This window comes from Passer domesticus, chromosome 9 (assembly GCF_036417665.1).
Source record: "Passer domesticus isolate bPasDom1 chromosome 9, bPasDom1.hap1, whole genome shotgun sequence".
Classification (NCBI taxonomy): Eukaryota; Metazoa; Chordata; class Aves; order Passeriformes; family Passeridae; genus Passer; species Passer domesticus.
In genome coordinates this window covers 30047298-30061643 of record NC_087482.1, presented here as the reverse complement: position 1 = coordinate 30061643, position 14346 = coordinate 30047298, and the positions used below count along the sequence as shown (strand labels likewise).

The following is a 14346-nucleotide window of genomic DNA, read 5'->3' as shown; positions in this document are numbered from 1 at the left end:
GACACAACTGGTGATTGGGCAAGTTAAAAAAAATAATAGAAATGTTGAGTGTGTTGTTTCAAGCTTACTGAATTCCTGGTTTGTTGTTTAAGTGACTTTCAGGAAGACCTTGTACAGAATGAATGCTCGGGAGGTTAATGCATTCTTTTCTGAGCCTTGCCCCCTTCGCACTTGTAGTAAGAGTACAGAGGATGTGGTTGTGATTCACTGTTCCTCACTGCCTCAATTGCTCCTTGCAGAGCTTGTGGATTGAACGCACCACTCTGACCCTGACTCACAGCTTGCCTGGCATCTCTCGCTGGTTTGAAGTGGAGAGGAGAGAACTGGTAACATTCACAATTCCTGTAACTGGGGGTTGAAATGACGAGTTACTGAGGACATGCAATAGGCAGCTTAAAACTTGTTGGGCTGAAATCTTGCAGTTTAAAATGGTGTTTACCGAGAGTTAAATACATCCTTTTTCTACCACTTCATCTAAATAATGGCTGAATGTAACCAGGGGAATTGTATTAGCTAATAGTATAATGGAGACAGTGCCAAAAGGATGGAATAATTGCACTGCTGCCATGTCTTCAGTATACAGAAAGACACCTATTATTGCAACCGAGTGACCTGAAATCCAGCACTGCCAACAGTGGAGTTTGTTAATGTAGCAAATTTCCTACAAAGCAGTAAAAGTGAAGGGAGCTCACTGAACAATCCTGGAGTACCATTTTATTACAAGGAAGATAATAAATCTCAATGAAATGTCCACAGAATTAAAGTATATTTTATTGCTTTTGAGGTTGAAGTAAGTCCTTTGGAAAATGCTATTCAAGTGGTTGAGAACAAAAACCAGGAGCTGAGGACACTGATAAGCCAGTACCAGCACAAACAAATGCATGGCAACATTAATCTTCTCAGCATGTGTCTGAACGGAGTGATTGATGCCGCCGTTAACGGGGGAATTGCGCGGTACCAGGAGGTGAGCCAGGCTTTGCTTCCCATTGAGTATCACCCTTCCTCAGTTTTATTTGCATTTCTGTTTCGATGATAGTATGGCTTAATAAGATAAGAAATTCTCATGTGCATTATCTAAAGATGGATAATGCACATGAGAATTTCTTATCTTATTAAGCCATAATAAGATAATGGCTTAATATCGTGGAAAACTGCACGTTTTCTTCATTCATGCTACTTCCAGTTAGGGGACTTTTGAAGAAGTCCCATAACTCTACTTGGTTTTTCTGCATCAGTGCTTGCATAGCCACATGCAAGGAGGCTCCAGGGTGGAGCTGGGATCTCACATGGAAATAGGTACAGGTAACAACAGGGTTTCTCACAGATGACACTTGGCTTATCTGGAAATCCTCACTTGGCAGGTAAAACAGTGAAGCAGCTTTTTTTAATACTGCTTACATTATAAATTCATTTTGCAATAGAGGCTGTGGGACTGGTGGTAACTGATTAGGTCTGGAATCAGGAAAAACCACTAATTCATGCTATTGAACCATTATCTTTGCTGATGGGCTAATTTCAGACTTGCTGTAGAACTAAAATGATGTTAAATACAATATCCAGCGTTATCCAGCATAATCTCTGGCAAGCTGTTACTTAAACTGAGCATTGCAAAAGGTAGGTTTAGGGTAAAATACTGAAAAATTGCAGCAGTGCTTCAGGTGTTTGGGATGAGTCTTCACAACGGAGCCATGGAGAGAATGCTCTTAAGGCTTTACATTAGTTGCCAATTTACTCACTAAATTCCTTTAGCTTTAGGCAGTTATGTGAAGGAAACTATAAAATTCAAATAACTGGAAGACACAAGGCTTAGTGGTATTGCTCATCACTGACACAGGGGGAAACTTGGTCGGAGTCATGATTCAACAGAATCGTTTCAGCTGCCAAGCCCATTTTCTCTGCATCCCAGAGTGCTAAAAAACAATAAAATTAAGCTCTGCTGTTACCTTAATATATTTTTTTGTTTTCCTAAGATTTTTGGACCTTTTCCTTTCATCCTTTGACTTCAAGTTATGGTGAAACACCTTCCCATAAGCAAAAGGCACTTTTTTTCCCTCTTCCTGCAGGCCTTTTTTGATAAGGATTATATCACAAAGCACCCCGGAGACGCAGAGAAGATCACCCAGCTCAAGGAACTCATGCAGGAACAGGTACTATTTTTCAGGTGCAGAAGAACATTGCTATGTTGTCTGGATTCATCAGCAGTCAGTATAAACATCAGATCCAATTGATTCAATCAGAAGCAAAGATTTTTGGTACAGGAAATCTAAATGCATGCAAACAAAAAACAAGAGGGAAGTGGGCAAGGCAGTTATGACAAGTCACTCACCTTACGGGATGTGAGGTGAAGGTCAGCTGAAAGTACATTAATTTTGTTTTCTACACTTATTACCCAACAGACATCTTGCTGCATTTCAAGTCTGCCATTCATTTTTGGCATTTTGAACTATGTCTTCCTAGCAATTTCCAAAGACAATCGGAGGCAGGACAGGTCAGGCTTGAGATTAAAGTGGCAGAGCCACATATGAAAACTTAATGCCTATTTATGTTATCTGCAGTTTTATTTTTCCATAGCGTCTCCTTGAAACATCTTGGTAGATAAAGCTGTGGGATGCTTTGATGGGAATGAAATCAGATAATCACATCCCTGTTAACTGAAAGTTTGGAAAGATATACCCCATTAAACAATGTGCCCAAATCTGAATGGAGCTACTAGGCTTGTTCTTCAACAAATCACTGAATTGCATTTGAGATTCCCCATCTGTAAAATAATGCTTATCTCCCTTCAATCCTCAGGAGATATTTGAAGATTAATTAGTTATTGTTTGTACAGACTTTGGATCATGTAGGGAATTACATACATCTTAAGCCTCCTATCACTGCTATTTTCTTTCATCTGAGACCTTATATAATCTCATTCAATCATTAATATTATATGTTTGACCTTTGAAAAAGTGACCTTTAGAAGTAACTAATGAGGAACAGGAGGAGTGACTGCGTGTGCCACACTGCTGCTGTTCATCTCAATTATCAGAAACTCCTTTTAGAAGTCTCTGCTGGCAGCTCAGGCCCTGGCACTGGGAGGAGTTTTTGTCACAGGGCATTATCTGTGTGAGGGCATAATGCTGTTCACTCTGCAGAGAAAATCTAGCTGCTTTTTTTTTTTTTTTGCAGTTATCTCCTAAGAAAAGCAATGCAACGTGACACAAATGTACTTGTCTCACACTTAAATACTTGCTGGAGTCGTATGAACGTGCCAGGACTCCAAGGCTTGCTTAATTACCAGCAGTCTTGTAATGGACAGTGGCATATTCCTTGCACATTGCCAGAACTGCAGGACAGGTTTCTGTTCTCTCTCTTAGACACAATTTATTTGGGTTTCTGATGTTGCATTTTCTTTTTCACAGGTACATGTCCTAGGAGTGGGTCTGGCAGTCCATGAGAAATTTGTGCACCCCGAGATGCGTCCCCTGCATAAGAAACTGATAGATCAGTTCCAGATGATGCGATCCAGTCTGTACCATGTAAGCAACAGTCACTTTTCCATTTTTGAATTATATGATTAAACTGTCAGTTGCAGTAAGGTTCACAAAAGAGCTGGGCTGATAGAGCATTGATTGAGCGTACTGGACTGCCAAATTACCAAAGGAATTCTTGATTTTTGTGCAAGAAGGTAGTTGAAGAAAATATGTTAACTTGGCCTTTCAGCAAGAATTGTTAATATTTGTGTGTTGTTTGTCGTATCACAGAGCAATTGTAAAGCTTAATTTTCAGTTGCTATTTCACATAGCAGAAAATTATGTAAGACAGAGGAAGATTACCAGGAGGTGTTGGATGTTCTCTTCAAAAGAGTTATGGGACTTCTTCAAAAGTCCCCTAACTGGAAGTAGCATGAATGAAGAAAACGTGCAGTTTTCCACGAGTGACTTAGCTGAAGTGTGTTTGCTGTGCAGGAGCTGCCTGGTTTGGATAAGCTGAGCCCAGCCTGCTCTGGCTCCAGCACCCCCCGCAGCAACGTGCTGGTGTCGCACGGCCCCATGAGCCCCGAGAGCATCAAGCTGGTGCATCGACACAGGTAACCCCTCTTCCTCAAACCCAGGGCCCTGCACCTGTTCCACCAGGGTTCCAGGCTCTGGGGAGTGCTCAGCAGTACTGCAGGAGGGGCAGCACGAGCTCAGGCAGAAGTGCCTTTTGTCTTCATTCAGTGATAATTACTGAAGTTGGAGAATTGGAATATGAAAGTTGAGAAATCCAACTTGCAGCAAATGCTGAGCACCTCCAGGTGTGACTCCATCACTTTACTTACTGTGGAGGCAGAAACACAAACCTGCTACTCAGTCCTCCAGACCCAATTTCACTTCAGAGATCCCAACCTCTCCTACTTCTGTTGCACCAACAGCAAATGACTGGGTCCTTATCTACCATAAAAGGAAAATTGGATGGCTTGTTTTGGAACCCAACTCAATATGTACCCATTTTGAAGGATCAAAATTTTTAACATCATTATTTTTATAATTCTGATCAAATCAGAAGCCACATACAAGAAAGGCTGCCATGGTGTTTTGATCAGTACATCAAAAAATGACCCTGTGGTGCTTTTTCAAACTGAATGCCCATATATTAAATCTGAGATAATGACAGAGTATAAACATACAAGGACAAAATAGTGGTTTTTATATCCAGCCAACATTGCTTATTTGAAAATGCTAATTGCTCTTGTGTTTATTTTTCTTATTGGGTCACTGTATTTTAGCTGGTTTTAAAGGCTGGCATAAAAAGCTGTGGAAAGTTGGTCCACGAATCCAGGATGGTGACATTCTTTATGCTATCAAAACTGAGTAGCTTATGCTGCTCCCATGGCTTAGCAGTTGATAAACAGTGTCTGGGTGATAACATTTTTTTTCCTCAAAACTCCTCCCTTTGTAAAGGCGTTTTTAGGACAAGCTAGGGAAATGCTGTAGTGTACAATGTATTTGTGTGTGTGGTTCAGAGTGACAAAGAAAAGTTCATTCCCTGAGGGAGATCAGGGTACAGCCTGCACACCAGCTGGGCTGTATTAACTCACTGTCAGCTCCAAAATCGCCTTCAACTGTAATGCTGAGGCCCAATGCATGCAATAAGGAAAACTGGATTTTGACCTGTGTGTCTTGTGCTTGGATTCCTTTGGAATGTTATTTTTAAGCTGCTCCCACTCATCTTAGCATTAAAAATGTGAGTGGTTTCAGTGTGTTCTGTTATGAACAAAACAAACATGCACCCAAGGTCATGATGTGACATTACCCTGGGTTAGGGTTCTGAAATTCAACATCCTATGTACTATTCTGTTTTACCTGTAATCTTCTTGTCACCTCTTTCATATTTACCCACATTTATGGACTTGTTTGAGCTTTTTTGGCCTTTTCAAAGGTTTTGACATCTAGAGGTGACCTAAAGCAGCAGGTAACTGCAGGTACTTACTATTTTGGGAAAAAAATCAGGCTTCACAAACAGGTTTAAAAAATAATTATGCCCTTATTCTGTCTGGTTTTTTCCAGCCCACTGAACATGCTTGGTTCAGTCCGACACTCCTCGTCCTCTCTGTCGTCACACACCTCCAGTGAAACAGGAAACCTGGTTATCCTGACAGACAGCTCTGTGGGGGAGACTGCTGAGGATATGTACCACATGCAGGTACAGCTCCAGCACAGCCAGCAGCAGTGGCTGGGAACAGCACAGAACATCTTCCAGAGGGTTTTGCTTAGGAGCAGTACACTTTACCTGTGCACATGCTTGGATCGGTCTGTGATATTTTTTTCAAAGAGCTGAATAGATAGAATCTAACATTGTTCAAGAAATATGACAGCAACTCACTAGATTATCTTAATGAGGAAATCTCCTGTTTGTACTGCAGTCCAAGGTCACCCTGCTGCTTTCAGAAAGTGAGATTTTTGTCCCATTTTGTTTACCTGCCCTGTTGAACATGTGCAGTTAGTGCTGCTCTTGGTTTGGGGAGGTGGAACAAGTCCCACAGTCCTGAGTGCAGGTTAGCAGCGGCCTGCACTGAACCTGGGCAGGGGCTTCCCTGGCTCATCCAAGGCAGGTAAATCCCTAAGGCACTGATGTGCTCAGGTCTCTCTCAATGGTTTCTCTGCCTTCTGCATCTTGTTTTCCTAAGCCCAGGTACCAAGGCTCAGTCACCAATGTCTCTGTTTTATCCTCATCCTAGGCTAGTCCTTCCACCTCCAGCCTGAGCTCCACTCACTCAGCACCATCCCAGATGATCAACTCTGCCCCTTCCAGTGCTCGAGGTAAGCATGGACAGGCCCTGATTGGGGGGCACCTGCAGGGCTTCCCTAAACCTGGCAGCCTCGCTGACTTACAGGTGAAACACCACTACATTGACATGTAACACTCTTTCTCTTTTGGACGTGTAAATACCTCTTCAATACTTGTTCTTTACAAATGGTTTAATTCCCCATTTAAGCTTTTTTTCATCCATATATCAAATGTATCTCTAATACGTGCTGGTTTCAGGCGGTTGAATTTCATAATGATTTCCATTGTTCCACCACAAAATTGTGGCAGGCAGTCTAGAGGAAAACAAGAATAGTCCTCGCTATAGTACTTAAAAGAGAGATCATGAAGACAAAGGCAAAGAAATAATTTTACAAGCTTAAAGAAATTATGACAAAAAAGGACTTGAGGCAGTTTAGCAGAAACATATGTATACAAAAGTAGATGTACAGGATGAATGTTGAAAGATACAAATTTTAAATAATGGAGATAAAGAAGGGCTTCCCTGCTGAGAAATTCTTGAAGAAAGGAAAAAATATAAAAGCAGACTCTGGGGGTACTCATATTGCCTTTGTGTTACAGTAGCTGGTCTTGATATTGCTAATTATTTTCTTCCCCAGCTGAAGCAAAACCACTCCATGTGATCTCCTGACTTTCCTAACTTCTCTTAAAGGTTTTTGGTTTTTTCCTCTCATTTTGGGTTCTCAGTTGCAGGTTCTACACCTCTTTTCACAGGCATCTGAAGAAGGTGTCCAGGATACAGTCAGAGATAAAGGCTGATATTTAAATCTTACCATACAGGGGAATTCTCTTTCCATACAGGGGAATTCTGTGTCTCCTGATGGAGAGGGAATATGGAGAAGAGCCCTTTCTGTCAAGCAGTCTTGGGGCTTTTTTGCTCCATCTGTCAGTAAAATCCTAATTGACTGGCTGTTGTTATGACACAGATGCAGCAAGGTGATTTAATTGAGGGATCAGATGGAGTAGAAAGGTGAGAAGTGAACATCTTCAAATAAAGGCAAACAGCTTCACTAATTACCAAGGGCTGGAAGGAAAATCATGACAAACAGTAACCAGGTGAAACCAGAATAAGAGGAGAGGGCAGATGGAACTGAGGAGAGGGTATCATGTCAGGAAGACGTCCCTAAGCGGATGTGCCTCAGCTGGCATGGGAATCTTGGGGGATCTGAAGACTTTGCTGCTGTACTGTTTCACGCTGTTTTCCACTTTAGAAGTCCAGTGACAGGCTCACAGTGACAGGCTGTGGCAGGCTGTGACAGTCTTTCTGAGCCTGATGACTGCAAAGCATCACCAGCTTCCCTCTTTACGGTATTATTCACTGTTGCTTGGAAACCAACGTGATGAATGCTCCAAAGGGTCTGGGCTGCTGGGTGAGCCAACAGCACCTCCCAGGGATGGGACCCAGTCAGATCTCAAATGGGAAACAGGAAGAGAAGTAATGAGTTTGAAAAATACTTATATAGCCTGTGATATGACATTTCTTCTCTGCTGTTCTGTTCACTGTTAAATTAGGTGAGCACAGCATTCAGACATTACCCACTCATGGGATTTCACTTCTAGGAAGGTCTCAGGTGCAATCTGTGTTTCCCAGTGTGCCAGTCACTGTCCTGGTTATTACAACAGTGCTGTTGGAAACGGAGCTCTTCCTAATGAGAAAAAGCCCTTACACTTAAATTCCACTGTGGTAATGCAGCTGTGTTCTCCTTGGTGATTCTTCCTTTTATTTTGTTTTTTAACTGGGTGAATTTGATGCTTGTGAAAATGAGACCAGTATCACTGGCTGGAGCAAGGTACTTCACAGATGTGACATGCAGCTCTGCCAATGCACCTCTATCCTTTTTTTTTTCTTTTTTTTGGTATTTATTTATATTCTTTTTAATTTAGCGCTGGTGAAAGGTGCTGGATTGACACCACTGGAGGCTGAAGCCCTCTATTTACCCACAGAGCAGATACAGCATGGGCGGCAGCTGTGCAAGTTCCCCCACGCTGCCCCCACCCATGTGCCTCATCTCTGTCCTGGAGGGACCACCTCTAGAGGTGAGAGGATAGTTCAGTCTCCATGACCCATCCAACCCCTGGCCTTTCTGCTGAGACTGCCAACAAAGCTCCGAGAGTCACGATGCTGCAGCTGAACACTTGTCAGATGGGAAGTGGACAAGGGCCAACAATTTATTTCATAAAGGCCACCTAAATTTATCAGCTTAACATCTTTGTCACCTGTGGCTTTAACCTGAGCATGGTTGGATAGGATTTCTAGGGTTTAGCTTGATTTTTAAATGCTTCTCTCATTTATTCAAATGATAATGCAGGTACTCAGACCACTTTCTCTGTTTTACTGCAGAGTCCTTTCCTGAGGAGATGGGTATCTTTATAACAAATTAGTTCCATCAGTGACCAAAGGAAGCCATGGCCTTTTGTATTAAGAATCCAGGAGGAATTTAAATTGTTCTCCCCTTCAAAAAAAATTACCCTTTTATGAATCTTTAAAATAGGTGATTATTTGGCTTGCCCAAAGAAAGTAACTAAGCTATTAATGTATAAAGAATTTTTAAAGGATAGTCATCATGAAAGTTGATCAATGATTTGATGTTATCAATGAACTGCAGATTAAGGCATCAACATTTACACTAATTGTAATCTATACAAGTTACAGCAGAAGGCTGAGATAGAACTGAACTCAGAATACTGCAAGAATTTGCTAATTCTGTGCTAACAATAGACATTAGCAGTTACTCATTATTACAAGTATGTACCTCTCAGTTTTCACCTGGCTTGACCCTTGAGTAGTTTCTTCCCTGTCAGGGAAGCACCACTGTTGTGTAAAAGGTCAGCAGGAAATTCAGTTCAGTTTGGCTTCATTTGAGGTGGCTCACGAGGCACTGCTGAACTTCACTGCAGTTAAAAGATTACACAAGCCAGGGTTCAGAAAGCAAGAAACTGTAACTCAAAATGGCCTGGAAAGAGCTGCGAGTGAGTTAGGGTTTGTCAGTAATTTAATTTAAAATAAGTTAGGACTCCTCCAAAGCACTCAAAAAGCAATTCCCACATGACACTTGACTGGCCTCTAAAGGCATCCCTACTGCTTCCTGGACACTGTCCCTTGTTAAGGTGTAGAAAATGGGTCCTGGTGTCTTACTCAGCACTTTGCAAGAATACATGTACTTACATTAAAACTTCCTTTTTAAATAAAAAAATTCCAATTTGGTGCAGGAGCAAACTTTTCATAACCATAATAAAAATTATGAATCAGGAGAAGAGATTCAATGAGTTTTGACTTTACATTAACATTCAGTTTATTACTTAAAATTAATACTTGTCACAAGTGGATTAACATATTTATAATTTTAAAAAGCAAAACTATCTCTGGCTTTAGCACAGGTTTTCCTTTCTCATTAGAAAGTACCTATAGTGCTGCACACATCAAGTGCACCAAGCTACATGCTAAAAGGAGTAAGCCCTGACACATGCTGCAGCATTTATTATGGCCACTGTCTGCTCTGGAAGCTTTAGAAGCCTTTTTTGACTTTGCTGTTTAAGTTTTGCCAGTCCCTGAAAGAAACTGTGGTTATTGTGCTCTCTATCTGTCCAAAGCAGCAATACTTAAATTTTGTTTGCAGACTGGACACTTGGCATAATCTGTTGCCATTTTTATAGCTATAGTTAATGACAAATTTAGGGTAGCAGTTTTTTAAACTACACTCTGCCAGCACATGTGGGATTTTTCAGGTCCTGCAGTCCAAGGTCTTTTGACACTGTAATCCCATATAAAGTGACAGCAGTAGAGGTGGTTTGATCTTTGACATAAAAAAGCAAGGATGACAAGATAAATAAAAAGGAGAAAGTTTGCAGTGTAGGTTGTGCTGTGCTGTAGTTCTGGGCACACCTAAAAGTTCAGCATCTTAACATTTGTCCTGCAGAACAGGACTACCTGTGACCTGTGAGGAAAAGACTCAGCACAAAGCGTTAACACCGTGTTCTCCAAGCTAATGTTGTACATAAAAGCAAAGAATGTCGTCTAATTATGTTTCTGTTCTATGTCTGGGGAGAAAATGGGTTCGGGACTAGAATGCAGATACTCTGCTACTGTTCATGTCAGAGTGGGGGTGTAGATTAATCTGGCATCTGCCCCCTTCATGGAAATGTTGCAATTGTAGGATTTTATCCTGCATTCTGCTGGACACATTGTTCCTTCCACTGTGTGCTGAATATTAGTCCCCAAAACTGCATGTTTGCTTTTGCTGGGGTAAAAGCTGCATCAACCAGCACCAATGCCTTTGCTCATATGTTGGAGTGCTGTCCAGGTAACGTGTGTGGTTGTGGAAGTTTGCCAGAGGGGGCATGTATTCCCCAAAGCCGGCATGGCTCTGTAATGCGCTGTGTGCTGCCATCTGTTCAGTGCGTGTTTGTGACGCAATCAACAATCAGTGCAAATTACAGCTCACTTCAGCAGCTTCACAACATCAATCCTGCCTGATATTGTGCATCCCGAGGGTTGCGTGTATCAGTAGTGTCAGACTTTAGGAAGTCACTAATGAGAATCATTCTTCAGGCAAATCCACTGTCAGCTGTTGCACACCAGAAGGTGTATTGTTATGTGGCACTCACCTTGAAGGACATGAGTCCCAAGTAATTCCACCTGCCAGGAAGCTGTTACATGAAATACCCCAACACCTTAAATGACAACTATACAGATAACTAATAGATAAATCAAACTTATTATTCCTACTATAAAAGTCTAGGCATTGGTAAATGTCTGGTGTCATCAAAGGGCTCAGTACAGCAACACTATAGTAATCATCATTACAGCAGCATTGTAAGCAAAGTGCCTCTCACATTTATAGAATATACTATTTATTGTTGGGGTTGGTTTGCTTTAACAAGAGGAAGCTGACCAAGATAGCACCAATTAAATGGCAACACTTACCCCTATCCAGAACCAAGGAATAAAGTATTTTCCTATAGATTTCTGCTTTAACTGAATGGTGTATCTCAAGCTTTTATCCTTTTCTCTCACATTCAGTCCTAAAATTAACAATTTTATGGCATTTCTGTAACTCTACAATACTTTATGGGGCAAGGGAGCATTAGGCACAGCCACAGCTGATTCCACACAGTGCCCACTTTTTTATGATTGAAAGGAAGCACTTTGCAACATACAGCTAGGGACACACACATGTCACACGCCCTACGTGGTATGTCCTTAATTGCATACAAGAAGCCACTTCTTCCTCCATCCTCGTGCTATGCACCACCAACAGTCAGCTGCTTAGTGGGCTCGGCACCGTGTTTCCCTGAGTCCTGTGAGCTCGTGCGTCCGAGCCAAGTGCACAGGAGGACTGAGATCCCTGGGCATGCAGAGACATGGCTGTTGTTTGTCCCGTGTACGTGATTTTTCTCACTTGTTTACAGGCTCTCCCTCTCTACCAGATAAGTACCGCCACTCTCGGGAGATGATGATGCTGCTGCCAGCGCACCGGGACCGACCGAGCAGCGCCATGTACCCCGCAGCCATCATGGAAAACGGACAGGTAGCACCTCTGAGCTCTTCTGTGTCACTTCAACCACCTCAAACTGAGGCTGTACTTTTGCTGGCTTTGACCACCTTAAAGCTTTCTTTTTTATTTTTGGAAAGCACAGCAACTTAGGATCATTTTCAGAGGTGAAGCAGAACTTTCCCTATTAGTCCACCCCTGGAGGCACTCACTGTGGCAGTTGATTGATACAAACTGTAGTGGCTGTTAAAAGAGCAGACACGTCCTGTGAAAATGGACTCACTCCCCAACTTCATCCTGTGAGCCCTGGTCCACTGCAAATAGTCACACCATTTTCTTTATTTGTTTAGAACCATGGCCATCCGTCCTGCAGTCTAACCTCCAAGTTTATTCTAAATAACTTTATGATTTCCAGAGGTATCAAAAACCATGAGAGGCTGAAATAATATACTGATACATGGTTTTTAAAAAATTCTGTGCCCTAATTTCACTGGACAAATTGAGAAGTGTTCCTACATGTAGGCATTTAAATCTCACCCTGGCCTGCGCTTTTGAAAGGAATCTCCTGATCCTGCCCACTTACCACACTTGCATTGGAGAGCTGTCTCAAAGCATGCAAAATCAATGTTCAAACAAAACCAAAGATAGGCTTCAGAGGGAAAACACTGTATTCCAGCTGCTAATGGGCACAAGGCCAGGCTAGAGCTAGTCTGAAATCACTCCTCCAGAGAGCAGGAACTGTGGGCCCTCAGCACACGTACACCCCAGAGATCCACTCACCTTGCACCGCACTACCTGCCAAGGTAGGCACAGCTTGAGGCTCCCAGGGAATCTTTAGTTTAAAAACTTCTTTGCTAAAAAAAAAAGGAACAGAAAGTTCCCATGTTACCTCAGCTGGTCTGTAACCTTTTTTTATTTTTTTTAACTCTTCTTTGCTAACTTTCTTCTCTCTTAGCCTCCAAATTTCCAGCGCGCCTTGATCCAGCAAATGATTGGACCCTGCAAACCTTGCAGTGATCCCAACCTGTCTGTGGCTGAGAAAGGTACTCCTCTTCCTCTGCAGCATGCATGCTTGCTAGCTAAAATATTATTCCTCTGGTCATGCTACAGCAAGTAACAAATGGGCTTCTACATTTCCTGGCGGAGTGCATTTCTCTCACACTTTTCTAATTAACAGTTTAATTAACTGGGCCTTCTGCCAACCTACCATCATTTCAGAGCCTTCACAGTAGGGTGGGGTGGCACAGACCTCCCTATTTCAGAAAGCTTTCTGAGTTTAGCATTTTGTTATTGAAACAATTCCTGCAGCCTTTGTCAAGCAAACTTGCAAAGCAGCAAATGAGAAGTTATCTAAGAACAGCCCAAGACTGGGACTATATGTTTTACTCATGAGTTATACTGCTTTTTAATACACACGTATTGCTCAAAATACAAACATTCCTCATAATCTCTCTCTGAGGTAGTTTTATATTTATTTATCATATAGCAATATATGCTTTTTTAACTCATTATTTTGAAGAAGAAACAGGCAGAGTCCCTGCAGGGGGAAAAAAACTGAAAGAGGAGAAAGAATTTGTTTGGTGTACGAGAAAAGGAGCAGCTTGGGAAGGAGGTGCCATGGACAAAATGATGGGCTCAAAAATGATCTGAAAGCCAGCATTCTGAAAAAGCTGAAGAGGGCAAAATTCCTGAATCAAAATCTAAGAAAAGGAGGCTGCTTAAGCAAGCAACAGTCATGTACTGCTGGGAAAAATGGTATCTTTTAAAGATTTTTAAGGCCAGGAAAGACCACTGCTACTATCTAGTCTGACCTACATCGCACACTCAGATTTTTATCTCTTTTTGTTTCAGTAGCTGTGCCAGAACTAAACTGTACCTTAAAAAAATCCAGATTTTATTTTAGAATTTCTAATAAATCAGAATCCCCTAGTTCAACACGAGTGGCCTAGATTGAAACCAAACGCCAGTTCTGAATAAATGGCAGAATGATGACTTGATGACAATAATGAGTGATGACAAGAGAGTTCAGATGGGGAGTCAGGGATTAAGAGCTCCATCCATGTTAGTTTGAACAAAACATATAACAGAGATGGTGAGATCTTTGTACTGAACAGGAGAAAGATCTGAAAAAGAAGGCAGATAAATATTTGTCTGTCTAGGAAAAAATACTTGAATTTGTATCTGTGGGTGCTGTTATGCAGGAGTGTGGTATTCAGTGCCAGGAGACCAAAGACAGAATCCCTAAGAAGCCACCAAAGACACAGGTGATGTTCAGTGGGGATGGTGAGGCAGGAATCCCAGCTCTTGTGCCTGGCTGGTGGCAAAATGCATTCCAGGTGCTGCTGGAAGGCCTGAAGCTCAGCATCCTACATAGCTGGGATGCCATCTGCCCTGGTTTTGTGAGCAGTCAGGGCCTGACTTCCCCCACCCCTCCTGGCCGTGTCAGTTCTGTTTGGTAATTCCCAGTGACAGTGGTGACATCAGTCACCCGGGGCAGAGTGGTTCAAATGCAGCCTCCTCACTAATTAAACTTGGCCACTGAACAGTCACAGAGAGAGACTTG

At 42.1% G+C, this 14346-nt stretch overlaps 1 protein-coding gene and 1 long non-coding RNA gene across 10 annotated transcripts in view; one reads left to right on the top strand and one right to left on the bottom strand.

The window, feature by feature from the left end:
• Nucleotides 1-14346, bottom strand: part of LOC135307835 (uncharacterized) — a 53512-nt gene that overhangs the window by 27934 nt on the left and 11232 nt on the right. The window contains exon 2 of the long non-coding RNA XR_010368457.1: nucleotides 12564-12637. This is a non-coding gene — a long non-coding RNA (uncharacterized LOC135307835). The remainder of the gene's footprint in view (nucleotides 1-12563; nucleotides 12638-14346) is intronic.
• Nucleotides 1-14346, top strand: part of DOCK3 (dedicator of cytokinesis 3) — a 184742-nt gene that overhangs the window by 162918 nt on the left and 7478 nt on the right. For 4 of the 9 annotated variants that reach the window (XM_064432344.1, XM_064432343.1, XM_064432341.1 and 1 more), the window contains 10 exons: nucleotides 240-326; nucleotides 785-964; nucleotides 2064-2147; nucleotides 3405-3521; nucleotides 3951-4072; nucleotides 5532-5667; nucleotides 6203-6284; nucleotides 8176-8328; nucleotides 11701-11819; nucleotides 12739-12826. In XM_064432344.1, the coding sequence (XP_064288414.1) occupies nucleotides 240-326; nucleotides 785-964; nucleotides 2064-2147; nucleotides 3405-3521; nucleotides 3951-4072; nucleotides 5532-5667; nucleotides 6203-6284; nucleotides 8176-8328; nucleotides 11701-11819; nucleotides 12739-12826 (1168 nt within the window). The remainder of the gene's footprint in view (nucleotides 1-239; nucleotides 327-784; nucleotides 965-2063; nucleotides 2148-3404; nucleotides 3522-3950; nucleotides 4073-5531; nucleotides 5668-6202; nucleotides 6285-8175; nucleotides 8329-11700; nucleotides 11820-12738; nucleotides 12827-14346) is intronic. The other 5 variants (XM_064432350.1, XM_064432347.1, XM_064432349.1 and 2 more) reach the window with 3 other exon arrangements.